The sequence below is a fragment of the Artibeus jamaicensis genome, unplaced genomic scaffold (genome assembly GCF_021234435.1).
Source record: "Artibeus jamaicensis isolate MK-2021 breed Jamaican fruit bat unplaced genomic scaffold, CSHL_Jam_final contig_2170, whole genome shotgun sequence".
Lineage (NCBI taxonomy): Eukaryota > Metazoa > Chordata > Mammalia > Chiroptera > Phyllostomidae > Artibeus > Artibeus jamaicensis.
In genome coordinates this window covers 5,844,030-5,860,981 of record NW_026521445.1, presented here as the reverse complement: position 1 = coordinate 5,860,981, position 16,952 = coordinate 5,844,030, and the positions used below count along the sequence as shown (strand labels likewise).

At 41.7% G+C, this 16,952-nt stretch overlaps 2 protein-coding genes across 2 annotated transcripts in view; one reads left to right on the top strand and one right to left on the bottom strand.

Moving 5' to 3' along the window:
- LAMB3 (laminin subunit beta 3) overlaps nucleotides 1-16,952 on the bottom strand; it is a 120,936-nt gene that overhangs the window by 84,880 nt on the left and 19,104 nt on the right. The window lies entirely within an intron of this gene.
- The window catches only part of HSD11B1 (hydroxysteroid 11-beta dehydrogenase 1), a 33,258-nt gene continuing 23,190 nt past the window's right edge, over nucleotides 6,885-16,952 (top strand). The window contains exons 1-4 of the mRNA XM_037136975.2: nucleotides 6,885-7,110; nucleotides 7,868-7,998; nucleotides 9,024-9,135; nucleotides 9,267-9,452. Of these exons, the coding sequence (XP_036992870.2) occupies nucleotides 7,023-7,110; nucleotides 7,868-7,998; nucleotides 9,024-9,135; nucleotides 9,267-9,452 (517 nt within the window). The 5' untranslated portion in view covers nucleotides 6,885-7,022. The remainder of the gene's footprint in view (nucleotides 7,111-7,867; nucleotides 7,999-9,023; nucleotides 9,136-9,266; nucleotides 9,453-16,952) is intronic.

Below are 16,952 nucleotides of genomic sequence, written 5' to 3'. Positions count from 1 at the left end.
CACATGCCTTAGTTGTGGGCCAGGTTCCCAGTAAGGGACATGTGAGGGGCAACCACACACTGATGTTTCTCTCCCTGTCTTTCTCCCTCCCTCGCCCTCTCTCTACAATAAATAAATAAATAAATAATAAAGTCTTTTAAAAAATAACCTACAACATGTTCAGAGCTGTCTCCACCCCACCCCCACAGAGGGGGGGCAGGGGTCAGGCCATCCTCAGGGCCGAATTAGGTGCTTGTTCTTCCCCAAGAGGCTTGCAGCTCTCCCAGGCAAACAGACTCCAGGTGGTTGCCTCACCAGTTCTCCTGACCCCTCCCACAGACTACATATGACAGGCGGGGACAGGACAGCACATACAGGGCAACTTATCCCATGTCTAGTTCATTTTTCCACATCTGAGTCTCGTTAGTAGGAAAATATGAGTAGAGCTGTCCATTAGGAGTAGGGTCCTGCAAAAGGATTAAGGAATGAGAACCTCTTCCCCAGGACAGAGAAAACAAAAGGAGGAGGGGTGAGGGGAGGAGAAGTCCGAGTTCTCAGAAGAAAGGATGGTTGTTTCCATAGTTGAGATCAGATTTCAGTGACCATGCACATCTTTACAAACTCCTAAAAAGTCAGACCTGAGAAACTGTATTGGGGTGGGAGAGTGAAAAGAAAGAAAGAATTTTTTTAAATTTTTTTATTGATTATGCTATTATAACTATCCCGATTTTTCCCTTTCCCCCTCCCCTCGCCAGCCCACCTTCCCATAGTCAATCCCCACACTGTTGTTCATATGCATGAGAGATGTATGTTCTTCATCTAACCCCTTCATCTTCCAACCAGTCTCAACGTCCCCCCAATTCCCTCTTACAACCATCAGTTTGTTCCTTGTTTCCTTGCCTCTGGTTCTATTTTCCTCATTAATTTATTTTGTTTTTTAGATTCCAATTATAATTGAGATTATATGGTATTTGTCCTTTATTGCCTGACTTACTTCACTTAGCATAATAGTCTCCACTTCTATCTATGCTCAAAAGGTAAGAATTCCTTCCTTTTTCACTGCTGCTTAGTATTTCACTGTGTAAATGTGCCACTGCTTTTGCATCCATTTATCTACTGATCAGCACTTAGGCTGTTTTGAAATCTTGGCTATTATAAATAATGCTGCTGTCAACATAAGGGTGCATATATTGCTTTGAATTGGTGCCTCAGGGTTCTTTGTATACATTCCCAGAAGTGTAATCGCTGGGTGAAAAGGCAGTTCCACTTTTAATTTTGTGAGGAAACTCCATACTGTGTTCCAGAGTGGCTACACCAGTCTGGATTCCCAGCAACAGTGCAGTAGGGTGCCCTGTTCTCCACATCCTTGCCAGCACTTGTTGTTAGTTGATTTATTGATGATGGCCACTCTGACAGGTGTGAAGTGATATCTCATTGTGGTTTTAATTTGCATCTCTCTGATGGCTAGCAATATTGAGCATTTTCATATGTCTATGGGCCATCTGTATGTCCTCCTTGGAGAAGTGTTTATTCAGGTCCTTTATCCATTTTTTTTATTAGATTGTCTTCCTGGTGTTGAGTCGTATGTGTTTTTTATATATTTTGGAGTTTAAACCTTTGTCCAATGTATCATTGGCAAATATGTTCTCCCATACGATGGGTTCCCTTTTCATTTTGCTGATGGTTTCTTTAGCTGTGCAGAAGCTTTTTAGTTTGATGCAGTCCCATGTGCTTAATTTTTTCTGTTTCCTTTGCCTTAGGAAATACGTCAGCAAAAACATTGCTCTGTGAGATATCTGAAATTTTACTGCCTATGCTTTCCTCTAGAATTTTATTGTATCATGACTTACAGTTAAGTCTTTTACCCATTTTGAGTTTATTCTAATGTCTGGTGTAAGTTAGTGGTCTAGGTTCATTTTTTTGCACGTAGCTGTCCAGCTCTCCCAACACCATTTACTGAAGAGACTGTCTTTACTCCATTGTATGCTCCTGCCCCCTTTGTAAAATATTAATTGAACATAGAGATATGGGTTTATCTCTGGGCTCTCTGTTTCACTGATCTAAGTGTCTGGTCTTATACCAGTACCAGACTACTTTGATTATAGTGGCCTTGTAGCATAGTTTGATATCAGGTATTGTAATCCCTCCAATTTTGTTCTTCTTTCCCAAGATATCTGAGGTTATTCTTCTTGGTTCCATAAAACTTTTTGGAATATTTGTCCCAGATCTGTGAAATAATGCCATTGGTATTGTAATAGGACTTGCATTGAATCTATAGATTCAGGTAATTAGCTTTGGGTACTGTGGACTTTTTAATGATGTCAATTCTTCCTATCCATGAATACAGTATATTCTTTCACTTATTTGTATCTTCTTCCATTTCTTTCTTCAGTGTCCTATAGTTTTCTAAATACAGCTCTTTTACCTAAGTACTTCATTTATTCCTAAGGAAATTTATTCCTAAGTACTTCATTTTTTTGTTGCAATAGTAAATAGGAATGTTTTCTTAGTTTTTCTTTCTGATAGTTCTTATTGGTGTATAGAAATACCATCAATTTCTGAATATTGATTTTGTATTTTACTACTTTACCAAATTCATTTATTAGGTCTAGTAGTTTTTTGGTGGAGCCTATATGGTTTTTTACGTATAATATTATGTTATCTGACAATAATGACAAATTTACTTCCTCCTTTCCAATTGGATGCCTTATATTTCTTCTTATTGTCTGATTGCTGTGGCTAGGACTTCCAGTACTGTGTTGAGTAAGAGTAGTGAAAGCAGACATCCCTGTCTTGTTCTTGATCTTAAAGAAAATACTTTTAGTTTTTGCACATTGAGTATGGTGTTGGCTGTAAGTTTTGTTTACATGGCAGTTAGCATGATACCTTTGTTTGAGAAGGGGAGAATTTTATACATTCTGATATTGTGCTAAGATCCTTTCCTTTCTCAACATGTTGGTGTTATTTTTCCCAGAGAAAGCAGAACCTCCAAACAGAGAGGGTTCACCCACCTTTTACTCTGAACGCTGCCCATTATTCCCCTGGCAGGATTCATTTTCAAAAAGAAGAGGCTGCTTTCTTAGCAAAGCTTCTAAACAGTGCTGAAAAGCAAAGCAGCTGCTGTGCCCCCAGAAATGACAGGCAGTCCTCTCAGGATCCACATTTCAGGCAAACTGTGTGCAGATTTCCCTCTGGCTGCTCCTTTTCACATTTGCCATCTTCTATTCCTCTTTCCAGATCTGGCCCATCCCTCAGAGACCCTTTCTCATCCAACGCCTGAGCTCTTCCCACCTTGTTGCTTTTTTAAAAAAAAATTATTTATGATTTGAGACAGAGAGACATTGATTTTGTTGTTCCACCCATTCATGCATTCGTGGGTTGCTTTTTGTATGTGCCCCAGCTGGGGATCGAAACCGCAACCTTGGTGTGTCAGGATGACACTTTAACCTACTTAGCTACCCAGCCAGGGTCCTTGTTGATTTTTCTTGACCCCATTTAGCCATTTGTTTGGCTGGGAATCAATGTCTAGCTGGCCTCTGACATGCACCTCCAGCTCAGGGAACATTCTCTCTACGGGGTTTTGAAAACTTCCAGGTTGTGTTCATGATATTTCATGAAACACCTTCTCCAAAATGGAGATAGTCAGTGCATTGCATATGAGGGGCAGTGTGCAGAAGAGGGTTGCTGGGTCATGTGGTGACTCAACTCCTTTCTTTTAATCCTCACCTGAGGAAATTTTATTTGATTTTGGAGAGAGGAAGGAAGAGAGATGGAGAAACATCAATTGGTTGCCTTCTGTACCCACTCCAAGTGGGGATCAAACCCACAACCTAGGTGTGTGCCCTAACTGGGAGTCAAACCTGAGACCTTTTGATTAGGGGACGATGCTTCAACCAACCCAGCCACCTGGCCAGAGAAATAGCTCTACTCTTAATTCTTGGAGGAACCTCTATACCATTTCCCATAGTGACTGCACTAATTGTCATTCCCAACAGCAGTGTGTTAGGTCCCTTTTTCTCCAACACTTGCTATTTCTTATCTTTTTGATAATGACCATTCTAAAAGGTGGGTCCCAGAGGGAAAGGGGGTGGGGAGGGAGCCGTGGGTAATGGGGGTCAAATATATGACAGTGAAAGGAAATTAGATTTCCAATGGTGAGCACACAATAAATTACAGAGATGTCTAATTATAATGTTGTACACCTGAATATTGCATGTTATTAGCCAATGGTACCCCAACAAATTAATTTTTTTAAATAGAGGGTAGCATGGAGAAGTGGAACTTTACTTCATTGGGGAAGTTTGACTTGAAAGAAATGCTAAGTGAAACAGTTGTATTTCCTTTCAAATTTTTAAAAATTGGTTGAGAACCTCTAGAAGAGGACTAGAGAATGGAGTTGATTGTTTCTAACCAGAACACAGAATCCCAGTGACTTTCTTGCTCAGTAAATTGGGCTCCAGAAAGACAGCCATCGTCTAGTTGCTGCAGGACCTCCGAAACACTCAAACTCAAAGGCCCACTGAATACATACTCTGGAGCAAGGCCAGAGAGCGATGGAGAGATACAAAGATGAAAAAGATACAGTCCATGTCCTCCAGGAATCCACAAGCAAATGAAACAACCAGGCTTGTAGATAGGGACAGACAAAGAGTCGGTATTATTACATCATATAGTCAAAATGTGGTACTCCTGGGTCTCTGAGACCCTCATGGGGGCTTAAAAGGTCAAAACTAGTTTCATAATCGTACCAAGATAACATTTGACTTTTTTCCCTACTATATTCTTTCATGAATTTTTCAGAGACTACAAGATGTATGAGAAAACCAAGCATATGACATGCATGCTTATGTATCCTTGAGTTTAAAAAAAACTGTCTTATATCATATCAATAGCTAAAACACACATATACACAATTCTTTGAGACCCTCAATAATTTTTGAGATTGTAAATGGATCCCAAGACTAAAAATTTTGAGAACTGCTAAGAAGGTATACCATTATGCAATGTCCTCTCTTCTCAATGCATTTTATTGACGAAAAAGGATTTCATCCAATTCCATGAAAATTATTTTGGTAGGTGCTTTCCCTATATCCATGTCTTCTATCAGGACAGCTATTAGGTAATCAAACCATTGATCTGTGTGTGTGTTTTAATGTCTGTGTTTAAATGTCTTTCGAGGCAGCACAGTGTTGGGCTTTATTTTTTAATTCAGACAAAAATCAACAGTAGCTGATGCATTTGCTTTACATCCTATCCCCCTGCTGTTTATCTGACTTACTGTAATTTTTTATTTCTTTAACTTATGTTTTCTGTAGTGCATTTTAAATATTTTTCTTTTTTTGTCAGACAACGAACTTCCCTAGTTTGTCTATCTATCATTTCAGCATCGTCATATTCTCAAGAAATTTTTTGTTTCCTATAATTGTGTTATTAATAGTATAGTGCTAAAAAAAACAAAACTTAAATTTCCTTCCCTCTAGAGATGCAAACAAGAGTCTAGTCTGCCATGTGTACTTTGGTAGCATAAAGTCATTTATAAAATTATGCATATAACTCTTTCATGCAGTTCTGACAGTATGTAATATCATTTTCCACTTACATTTTCTTTTTTTTTTTCCTCCATGGACCTTGAGCTCTGTCTAGCCCCCAACTGTTCTCAAATCTTCATTGTTTTCTGGAAGTAAAATTTACAGCTGTGAGCCCGTTTTGACAAACTATTTCATCTCCCTTAAATTATTATCCCCTCCTCTGAAGTGAAAATTCAGTGAGTGTTTCCAGACACTGTCCTTGGGGTCATAACTCAATTTGTCTCGATTTCGTGCAAATACCCAAACTCCCACCCTCAAGCCATACTCCCCCTCCAGAACTTGGTACCCGTTCTTATCATCACCTTCGAATGTTTCCTCGCTCTGTTGGTAACTAGCAGAATTCTGAATTTGCTTTGTGATGGCGTAAATTCTGTTTTTTGGTTAGTTGGCTTTAAGTTGAAAAACTTAACAATAATACATCTTAAACTTTTTCTTGAAGGATTGCCTCTTAATGAATTCTTACTACAGGCATACTAAGGTGGTTATTTCTATATTTCTGTGATAAATTCTAAATTACTAGAGAGCTTCTCCTCTATGGTCCTTTCACAGTTACCAGGTCAATTTTTAGATGGATGTGGGCTTTTCAACCCAACTTTGCTGTGACGGTGCTAGTTGCTTTTTCTCCTGTACCAGATCTACTGTAGCAACTTCTCCATGATTCTTGTTCCTCTACAGAATTTATAAGGCCCAATTTAATAGCTTGGTGCCTCTTTTTCCTTTAGTACTCATTGTTTTGTCTTTATTTGCTATCAAAGTAATAAGTGTACATTCCGTTGCACTTTCCTGAAGAGTCTTGAACTGGTCTTGGGTTTCCTGCCATCTAGGTTCAGCTGGCTTGCATTCCTCTTTGATGTTGTAATACAAGTTCATTGAACTTGAGTGTGGGGTTTATAGGGCTTGTTTTCTTTTTATTTTCCAAGAAGTACGCATATTTTCTTAAGGTTATTTTGTGTGTGTTGTGCTATTATTTTTAATTTTTTCCGACTAGGTGGTGGGGCTGAGGGTAAGATTTGGTTTATACACTTGGCTCTCTTTGCTATTAGTCATATTTCCCCAGAAGCCACACGCCCACATTCTCTCGGTCTTTGACGTACACTTTTGTAAGGCTGTTGATTCCTGGTGGGAATGGTTTTAAGAGAAAGATGGGCTCAGGGTAGTGATGCGTGGGAATCCGGTCCTGTACAGTCATGAGCTTAGCCATCTGTAAAAGTCTCTTCTTAGTGAAATGGAATAAATATCGTGCATTGTGAAATCTACCACAAAGGCTGCCAGTACAAATGGGATCTCACTTATATCCAATCACTGCTCTCACTGGCTAGCACTGCCTGAGATTACTCCAGCCTCTCATGCCTGATGTCACAATTCAGAGTCCGCTGCCTGCCTAGGATATTGTAGAAAGTTGTGTGGATCTTCTCTGTCTGTCCCACAGGGCTCCTTGTGCCAGATCCTTCTCCGATGGCTCTTATGAAAAACTATCTCCTCCCCATTCTGGGGATCTTCTTGGCCTGCTACTACTATTCTGCAAATGAGGAATTCAGACCAGGTAAGTACCTATTTTGTGTCTAATTTGGAGGGAATAGACTTTTTACCCCAAAACCATGTTTAGCTGGGGTGTCTAAGGATCATCGTAATTTCCTGATCCCCAAAACTGCTGAACAATAAGGGACCCTGAGGCAGAAAAGTATTTCTGTGTCCTCCAGCCACAGGTTACGAACAATAGGAGTACAGGGAAGGGTAATCATGTGGTCAAGAGAGTACGAAATAGTCCATGTTGTATTTGGCACCCTTAATGAAAAAGCAACTTCAGATTCCCTTCAAAAATGAGGTTAATACTAAAATTGACAACTCGGCCAAATATCTGGGCTCCAGGGACAGACTGATAGTAGGCAAAAAAGTTGTCTGGAGTTGATGACTAAATAGAAACGAGGGGAAATTCCTGGAATCTCTGTGAAGACGTGGTTTGATGGCTTTTGCATTTTATTTCAATTGCGCAAAACTGGCTGGGTCCAGAAACATCTGGAACCCTAGTGTTCTAGCTGAACCTTCTGTCCATAAAGGCTTTTTTTTTTTTTAAGGGAAGACAGTACGAAAGCTCGTTTTGAGAAAGCAAGCCAAACCTCCCTTTCAGAGCATATTCAAGGAAGACTGGAGCTATTCTTCACTGATTTATGCAGTTTGAGAGAAGCCGACCTGTAGTCGTAACATTTACTCGCTGAGATAAGGGGCCCACACCCAGCACGGGGGGAGGAATTTTGCCGCCGTGTTGGGGATGCTCCTTACTTCCTTTTGGCGTTTCCCAGAACTGCTCCGGGGGAAGAAAGTGATTGTCACAGGAGCCAGCAAGGGGATCGGAAAAGAAATAGCCTATCATCTGGCGAAGATGGGAGCCCATGTAATGGTGACAGCAAGGTCTGAAGAAGCTCTAAAGAAGGTGCGTGTTCTGTTCCCCAAAACACATGTATACTCACATGTATTCTTATATATACTTATGTACATACACGTGCCAACACTCAGAGGCTGGCACATTCATACACAGATGCATACACACACATAAACACACATACACACACTTACAGGCTCACACAGCCAAATACCCACAATAATACAAATTGCAGTGTTCATTCCTATGAACGTATATATAGACACAAAGTTCTTGGGCTATATGTACTCATAGACATGCCTAGGCGTACCCATTTACATACAAAGTCACGGATGTGTAGTTATGTGCTCAGATACCTAAATTCCTGTACTTACTGAATAATTCATGTTCTTGTACCCATGCAAACTCTCCGATACATGCACTCTCATATGCTCAGACTCACAAACCCAAGGCTATACAAACATTTACAAACCTAGGACTACCCACATAGAAACTAGCATTGTTCAGAAACATCTCTTCACAGAAACTCATAAACACAAATCATGGACTTGAACACTGACACAGTCATGATTTCTCTGTTCACACCCTACATTAAATACTTCCAAAAAGTCTTTTCTACAGAAGACAAAGATTGTGTCAGGTTGCATTTAGCAACACACACACACACACACACACACACACACACACACACACACACATACATGCGTTCACTGCATATTCACTGCTTTTACACTCATACACACAAACCTACTACCGTTTCTTATCAAAACAGAGCTGTGGGCAACTTCTTATCTAAATCCCCTTTAGCCCTGGCAGGTGCAGCTCAGTGGATTGAGTTTTGGCCTGTGAACTAAAAGGTCACCAGTTCAGTTCCCAATCAGGGCACATGCCTGGGTTGTGGGCCTGGAGGCATGCCAGAGGCAACCAATCGTACACCAATGTTTCTCTCTTTCTCTTTCTCCCTCCCTCCCTCCCCTCTCTCTAAAAATAAACAAGTAAATAAATCCCCTTACTTCAGAGTCTGCTCCCAAAGGTCTGCAGCTAATACTGACCCCAAGATACCTGTGTCCCTGCAGATCGTGTCTGACTGCCTGGAATACGGGGCAGCCTCCGCACACTACGTTGCTGGCTCCATGGAGAACATGACCTTCGCAGAGCAATTTGTTGCCAAAGCTGAAAAGATCATGGGTGAGGCTGCTTCTCCTCTCTCCTCTTCTGGGCTTGCTCTATGGATATCTGCTCGGGGACCTTTGGCAAGGGGGAAGGAAGGAAAGGTTTCAACCCCAGAAAGTTTCTCTCAACACAGTCATTTCTTGCAGGGGGACTAGACATGCTCATTCTCAACCACATCACCAACACTCCAGTGAAACTATTTACTGGTGATATCCACTTCGTGCGCAAAAGTATGGAGGTCAACTACCTCAGTTATGTGGTCATGAGTATGGCTGCCTTTCCTATGCTGAAGAAGAGCAACGGAAGCATTGTGGTCGTCTCCTCGATGGCTGGTGAGTGGGGCTGGGACCAATGTGGAAGGTAGGAGCAGAAGTGCCAGAGATGATGTTGGGGGCTCTGTAGTAAACATGAATTTTTAAATCAGTTTTTATACAGAAAAGTAACACAATATATACTGGAAGTTGAAATACAAAAGCTGGATAATTTGCCCATATGTGTGGATAGACAGATATATGGATAAGAGACTTGGGCATGCAAACTCAATGAGGACCATGCATGCTGAGTAAGAGAGATGCTGTTGAGAACAAGGTGGGTGATACAAGGTAGATGGGTTACAAAATGCCTGGAAGGAATGGAGAAAGAGCAGCAGTTCAGAGTGCCTACCAGAAGCCAGGTGTCTTGTTATCTACAAATGAAAGTCAATGCAACATTGAGAAACTGCTAGAGGTACAGCCTGTCCTGATACTAAGGGAGAAACCTGGTCACAATCGATAAAAAGAATTTTGCTTCCTTCATGACTAAGAGCTGTAGGTAGGTGAAGTTAATTGATATAAAGGTAGAATTGAAGAGTAAAATATCTTAACAACATACAGTTACCTAATCGTTGGGTTAAGCTATGGCAAAATAAAATAAGCAAAAACAACCCCACCATATTATTAACAGACCTGAATATATTGGAGTGTACTCCCAAATCTGAACTTGCTACACTAAAAGGTCAATTGAAGAATGAACTGGGTCAGGAATGTGTGTGTAGAGAGGAATGCTCATGAAGAGAACTTTGTGTGATCGAGAGAATTCCCTGATGTTTTCGGTGGTGGCCCCATCAGAAGTTATCACCAGTAAAGAGCCAGAGAGTTTCCAGCTTTGGAGATCCCCAGGCCCATTTCATCATAGGTCTAAGAGAAAAGCTCCACAAATATTTGTTGATTAGTCAGTTGGAAGGATGTGGCCGGAAGGTGCCAATACCAAGATCAACGTCAACTGTCTATTTCATTCTTGGCAATGTAAAAACAAATAACCTAGAGGACTTTGTAAGTTCTTAAGTACTTCTCAGAAGTTAGTTATTCCTGTAACTAAAACCAGCATCTATGTCACAAAGAGTTCTACTTCCTGGACAGGAAAGGCATGCATAATGGTGGGATAGATAAAAGGGCCGTGTGCCTGCTAAATGTCACTTTGTAATTGGAAAGGACTCCAGGAAATGGAAATCTAGTCAGACTACTATCCTTCAAGTCTACTGTTTGCACAGCCAAAATAATTCAGCCTGTTTGCTCTGAAGCACATCTGTAAACTTCCAAAGTACAGACAACTTTGCTTTCTCCCCCTAACTGAAGAATTTCTCTGTTCTATGCCATATTCTTTCATTAATTCTTCTTCCTTAAAATCTGAATTCCACAAACATGGAATGCTAAACCTCAAACTGAGGTCAGCCAATGAGTATTAGAAATCATTTTTCTCAAGGACTGCATCAAATTTTTATTGAATTACAATGATAAGCAATTGTTTTTGTCACCAATGCATTTCTAGGCATTGCATTACATATATGAAAATCCTATACTTTTAGTATTTTTAAAGCCTCAGCTACTTCTTTAGCATCAACAGAGACAGTATTGCTGCTTCTAGGAACTTCATTATAGCCCACATCCATCCACCATACAACACCATCTTTGTCACCTACTGATCAAGTTTCTGTGTATATATGACAGTGATTAGTCCCCTCTCCTTCCCCCAGATGAAGGTTTAGATACAAGTTGAGCTACTATAACCAAAACCCAAATTTAAAATGGCTTAAATAAATCAAAATTTATATTTCTCTCATGGAACAGCCTGGAGCAAGCAGTCCCAGGGTGGTAGTTGTCCCAGTTTGTTGTCCAGGAGCCTGAGTATCACAGAACCAACATCTCTGATGTGTCTCTTGCCTGTATGTCAAGGTGGCTTATTATTATGTCAGAATTCCAGCGGGAGGAAATGCAGAAAGAAAGATATATACAACCTGAAAGTTGTACATTTCTTTTCTGTCACAGCTGGCTATATTTGTGGTCTTTATTCAAAGTGGACTTGTGTCTAGAAATAGAATCAGGGGCTCTATTTCTATAAAAGACACTGATGTTGATAAACAACTAACAGTCCCTCAAATCACTCATGGCAAGATGCATGTAAGACTACAAGGCAGTGGGCTCCCTAGCCCAGAGCACCAGAGCCAGGAAGAGGCACCTACATAACACCTGGCTGTGAAAATCAACAGGGATTCTGTCTGCCAGAAAGAGACAGACTCTGCTAGAGACCCAGGTGCCCTCCTAAAGAGCCAATGAATAAAATCTCACCTGAAGCCACTCACCCTGGGGTCCAGTGGAGGGAGGGCAGAGCTGGCTAGAGTTGCATGAGGATAGACAAGGGTTTGTGGCTCTGGGAACAGAGCTGAAGGGATAGCCACCAAGACCCCTGTACTGAGTCATTCTTCCATACTCCAGATGCCATCTTACTTGGGTGGGGCACTCCTCTCCATACAGCATCAGCCTATGCTGTAGCAATAGCCCCATCCTCTGAACTTCTTGTAGCCCCAGAACTTCCTGCAAAACCAGTGCCCTGCTGAGGAGTCAGCTGCTTGACCAGAGTGTGGATGTCTGGGCAGACTCAGGGGTGGCAGTGACTGAGTTGTATGTCTTTGGAGTGACTGCCATTCCCCCCATTTTTCTGTGAAACTGACTGGTGCCTCCTCCATATAGTAGACCCTCTAGCCCCACCCTCTGGCTTCCCAGAAGCCCCATTCTCTTGACTCCTGCTGGCCCCACCCTGCTGAGATTTGGACAGAATTTGGGACAGACTGAGTTGTGTGGCTCTGGAGCAGTGGGGCGTGAAGGGAGGCAGCACCACCCCCCTCCCCCCCCCTGCCACCAACCTACCTCCAATCTTGATGGGCACTTCTCCCAACACCCAGCAGCCTGGTCCTGCTGAGATCAAACTTTCGGCAAAATCCAGGACAGTCTGAGTCCTATAGCTGTAGGATGGAGGAAATTTTTCACTCACACACCCAACTGGGGTAGAGCGCTCCCTTCATATGGCCAAATCTTGGTATGCTTGGGCCTAATAAATGCTGCTATCTTTTTTTAATATATTTTATTGATTATACCATTACAGTTCTATTTTCCCCCTTCATTCCCCTCCACCCTGCACACCCCTCCTTCACCATTCCCCCCTTTAGTTTATGACCACGTGTCTTAAGTTCTTTAGATTCTATATTTCCCATACTATTCTTGCCCCCCCCATCTATTTTCTACCTACCATCTATGCTACTTATTTTCTGTACCTTCTCCCCCCTTCTCCTTTTCCCACTCCCCTGTTGCTAACCCTCCATGTGATCTTCATTTCTTTGGTTCTGCTCCTGATCTAGCTGTCCTCTTAGTTTGTTTTGTTTTAGGTGTGGTTCTTAGTAACTGTGAGTTTGCTGTCCTTTCACTGTTCATATTTTTTTATCTTCTTTTTCTTAGGTAAGTCCCTTTAACATTTCATATAATAAGGGCTTGGTGATGATGAACTCCTTGAATTTGATCTTATCTGAGAAGCACTTTATCTGTCCTTCCATTCTAAATGAAACCTTTGCTGGATAGAGCAGTCTTGGTTGTAGGTCTTTGGATTTCATGATTTAGAATACTTCTTTCCAGCCCCTTCTTGCCTGTAAGGTCTCTTTTGAGAAATCTGCTGACAATCTGATGGGAACTCCTTTGTAGGTGACTGTTCCCTTATCTCTTGCTGCTTCTAGAATTCTCTCTTTCATTTTAATCTTGGCTAATATAATGATGATGTGCCTTGGTGTGTTTCTTCTTGGGTCCAACTTCTTTGGGACCCTCTGAGCTTCCTGGATTTCCTGGAAGTCTATTTCCTTTGCCAGATTGGGGAAATTCTCCTTTATTATTTGTTCAAATAAGTTTTCCACTGGTGGCTGTTCCTCTTCCCCTTCTGGTACCCCTATAATTCGGATGCTGGAATATTTAAAGATGTCCTGGAGGTTCCTAAGCCTCTCCTCATTTTTTTGAATTCTTGTTTCTTCATCCTTTTCTGTTTGGTCATTTTTTTTCCTCCTTCTGGTCCACTCCTTTGATTTGAGTCCAAGTTTCCTTTCCATTACTATTGGTTTCCTGTACATTTCCATTCATTTCAATTAGTTTAGCCTTCATATGTTCCTCTAATTTGTGACTAAAATCAACCAGTTCTGTGAGCACCCTGATCACCAGTGTTTTGAATTGTGCCTCTGATAGGTTGGCAATTTCTTGATTGCTTAGATTTATGGGTTCTGGGGCTCTGAGTTGTTCTTGAGCCATGTTTTGATCTGTTTGTGCCTGTTACGTATGAGGAGGTGTTCACCAGGGCAGAGCCACCCAGGTCACTGGTTTGTGACCCTATATGTGGGGGCGGGTCAGAGAGAGGCCACCCAAGTCACTGGTTTGTGACGCTGTATGTGGGGGTGGGGTCAGAGAGGGACAATGGTGGCCCCCTCTGCCACTTTCCGCCACTGGGGCCTACACGGTCTTTCTCACTGCTTCACTCTTTCACCAGTTTATCTGCACTCGAATGTGTGACTGTGGTCAGCCCTCAGTGAGTCCACCACCTTGCGCCCTCAGTGGGTCTGCCCGCCACTCCACAACTGGGATCCACCTATGGCTGCTGGCACGCCTGGGTTGCACACCCGGGTCGGTCCGGTGGATCTTTCCTGCCCTACCCCGCTCTGCTGTTGGCTCTGCCCCTCTTACTGGTTTGGCTGAAGGGTTTGTTGTTGTCAGACTTCCATGTAGTTCAATTTCCTGTGGTTTGGTTGCGTTTTTGTTGCTAAAAATTTGTTGTTTTTAAACTTGGTTGTGTGAGAAGGCGCAGTGCTTCCACCTATGCCTCCATCGTGGCAGAAGTCCTAAATACTGCTATCTGCACCCTGATGACTCCCTGAGACCCCTGCCCCACCACAAAGGTGTGTGAGCACCCAGAAGCTGCAGCCAGAGTTGGTATACACCTTGGAACATTTGCTGAGTGGCCTCAGACCCAGCACCTCACAGTTTGAACCTGTATTGATCTGGTAAACACCACTCACCCCTGGTAACTCACTGAGAACCTGCCTCATGCAACTCAAGTACCACATGAGGCCCTTTACTGACTGAGACTAGCGGGCAGCTGACATGTGGAGGCAGGCAGAGGCAGATCTTGTAGTGCCTTAGGACTTTTGCTGAACTGCTTTGTGCCCAGTGCTGGCAAAAGCTGACCTTAGTTCACAGCTGGTCCTTCCCATGCACACTCAGGAACCCACAAACTGTGAGTCATTTTGTAGCTCTAAACAGGTTGCCCAGAGCCAGTCACAGGCATGTTTGACATTTGGCCTGAACCAGAATCCCTCTCAGGAGATCCCGGAACCAACACACCCAGTCACCAGTTTCAGTCAACATAGAGTTGGACCCAGTTAGCTTGGGCAAGTGGCATAGCTACAGAGAGATCTCAGCAGGCAACAGGCCCTTCAGAAGCAAATTCCACTTCATGTTATCAGCACCTGCACAGCAGTTCATACACTGAGGTATGAGTTGATCCTCACAGTCAACCAGCCTGAGAGTCAACCCCATGTATGAACAGGCCAATAGAAATCAAGACTCACCTGGCTGGCGTATCTCAGTGGATTGAGCACAGGCCTGTGAACAAAAGTATCATGGTTCAGTTCCCAGTCAGGGCACATGCCTGGGTTGCAGGCCAGTTCCTAGGAGGGGACACATGAGAGGCAACCACACACTGAAGTTTCTCTCCTTCTCTCCTTCCCTTCTCCTCTAAAGATAAATAAATAAAATCTTAAAAAAGAAAAAGAAATCAAGATTCAATTACAACAGGAGGGTCCACATACCCACGTAAGAAATATTCCTGGATCACCCAGCTCAGGTGATCACTGTATCACTGAGCTCCACAGGACACCTACAACATAAGGCCACCCTACCACAACTGAAATTCATAGCAGATTTACCTAATACATAGAAACAAACACAAAGAGGCAGTCAAAATAGGGAGACAAAAAATGTCCCAAATGAAAGGAGAAATTTCCAGAAAGAGCTAAATGAAATGAAGATAAGCAATTTATAAGATATAGAGTTAAAAAATGGTTATAAAGATACTCAAAAAACTTAGTGAGAGTTTCAACAAAGAGATAATAAGCATATAAATAACATAGAAACCATGAAAAACCATCAGAAGTGAAGAATACAGTACTGAAATAAAGAATAGTAGTAGAATAGAAGAGTAGAATAGTAGAATAGAAGTAGAAGGAATAAACAGTAGGTTGGCTGAAGCAGAGAACTGAGTCAGCAAATTGGAAGACAGGGTAGCAGAAAACACCCAATCAGAGCAGCAAAAGGAAAAAAAGTTTTTAAAAAATGAGGACAGTTTAAGGAAACTTTGGGTCAGTGTGAAGTATAACAACATATGCATCATGCGGGTACTAGAAGAAGGAAACAGGATTAAATTGAGAAGCTACTTGAAGAAGTAATTACTTAAAACTTTCCTAACCTGGTGAAAGAAACAGACTTATATGTAAGTACAGAGAGTTCCAAACAAGATGAATGCAAAGAGGCCCACACAAAGACACATCATACCATATTTTGTCATGTATAATGCGCACCCATGTTTTTGTGCACATTATACATGGGATTATTATACCCATGATATGTAATCACTGTAATCATGTATAAAGCACATCCTTATTTTTTCCTTAAAAAAATGGGCAAAAGAGTGTGCATTATACCCAGTAAAATACAGTAATTAAAATGACAAAGGTTATGCCCTGGCCAGATGGATCAGTTGGTTGGAGTGTCATCCCATATGCCAAAAAGATGTGGGTTCTATTCCCACAAGACACATATCTAGGCTGCAGGTTTAATCCCTGGTCAGGGCATATATAGGAGGCAACCAACTGATGTTTCTCTCTTACATCAATGTCTGTCTGTCTCTCTCTCTTTCTCTCTCCCTCTCCCTCATCAATAAACATACCCTTGGGTGAGGATTTTTTAAAAATTTAAATGGCAGAGGTTAAAGAAAAGAGAGGATCTTGAAAGCAATAAGAGAAAGGCAGTTACTTACATACAAGGATCTCCCATAAGACTGTCAGCCGATTTCTCAACAGAAACATATCAGGCCAAAAGGGATTGGCATGAAATATTCAAAGTGATGACAAGCAAGGAACTATAGGACTAGTTTACTCAGCAAGGCTATCATTTAAATTTGAAGGGAAAATAAAGAGCTCCCCATCCAAGAAAAAGCTAAAGGAGTTTGTAACTGCCAAACTAGTATTATAATAAATGTTAAAGGGTCTTTTTTAAGAAGAGGAGGAGGAGAAGGAAGGAGGGGAAAGGAAGAGGAAGAAGAAAAAAATGGAGAAACATAGTTAAAAGACTAAAATGGCAAGAAATACATACCTATCAATAATCGCTTTAAATGTAAATGGACTAAATGCTCCAATCTAAACACATAGGGTAGATGCAAGACCTACATGTATCCTGTCTCCAAGAGACCAACCTCATCACCAACAAAAGATA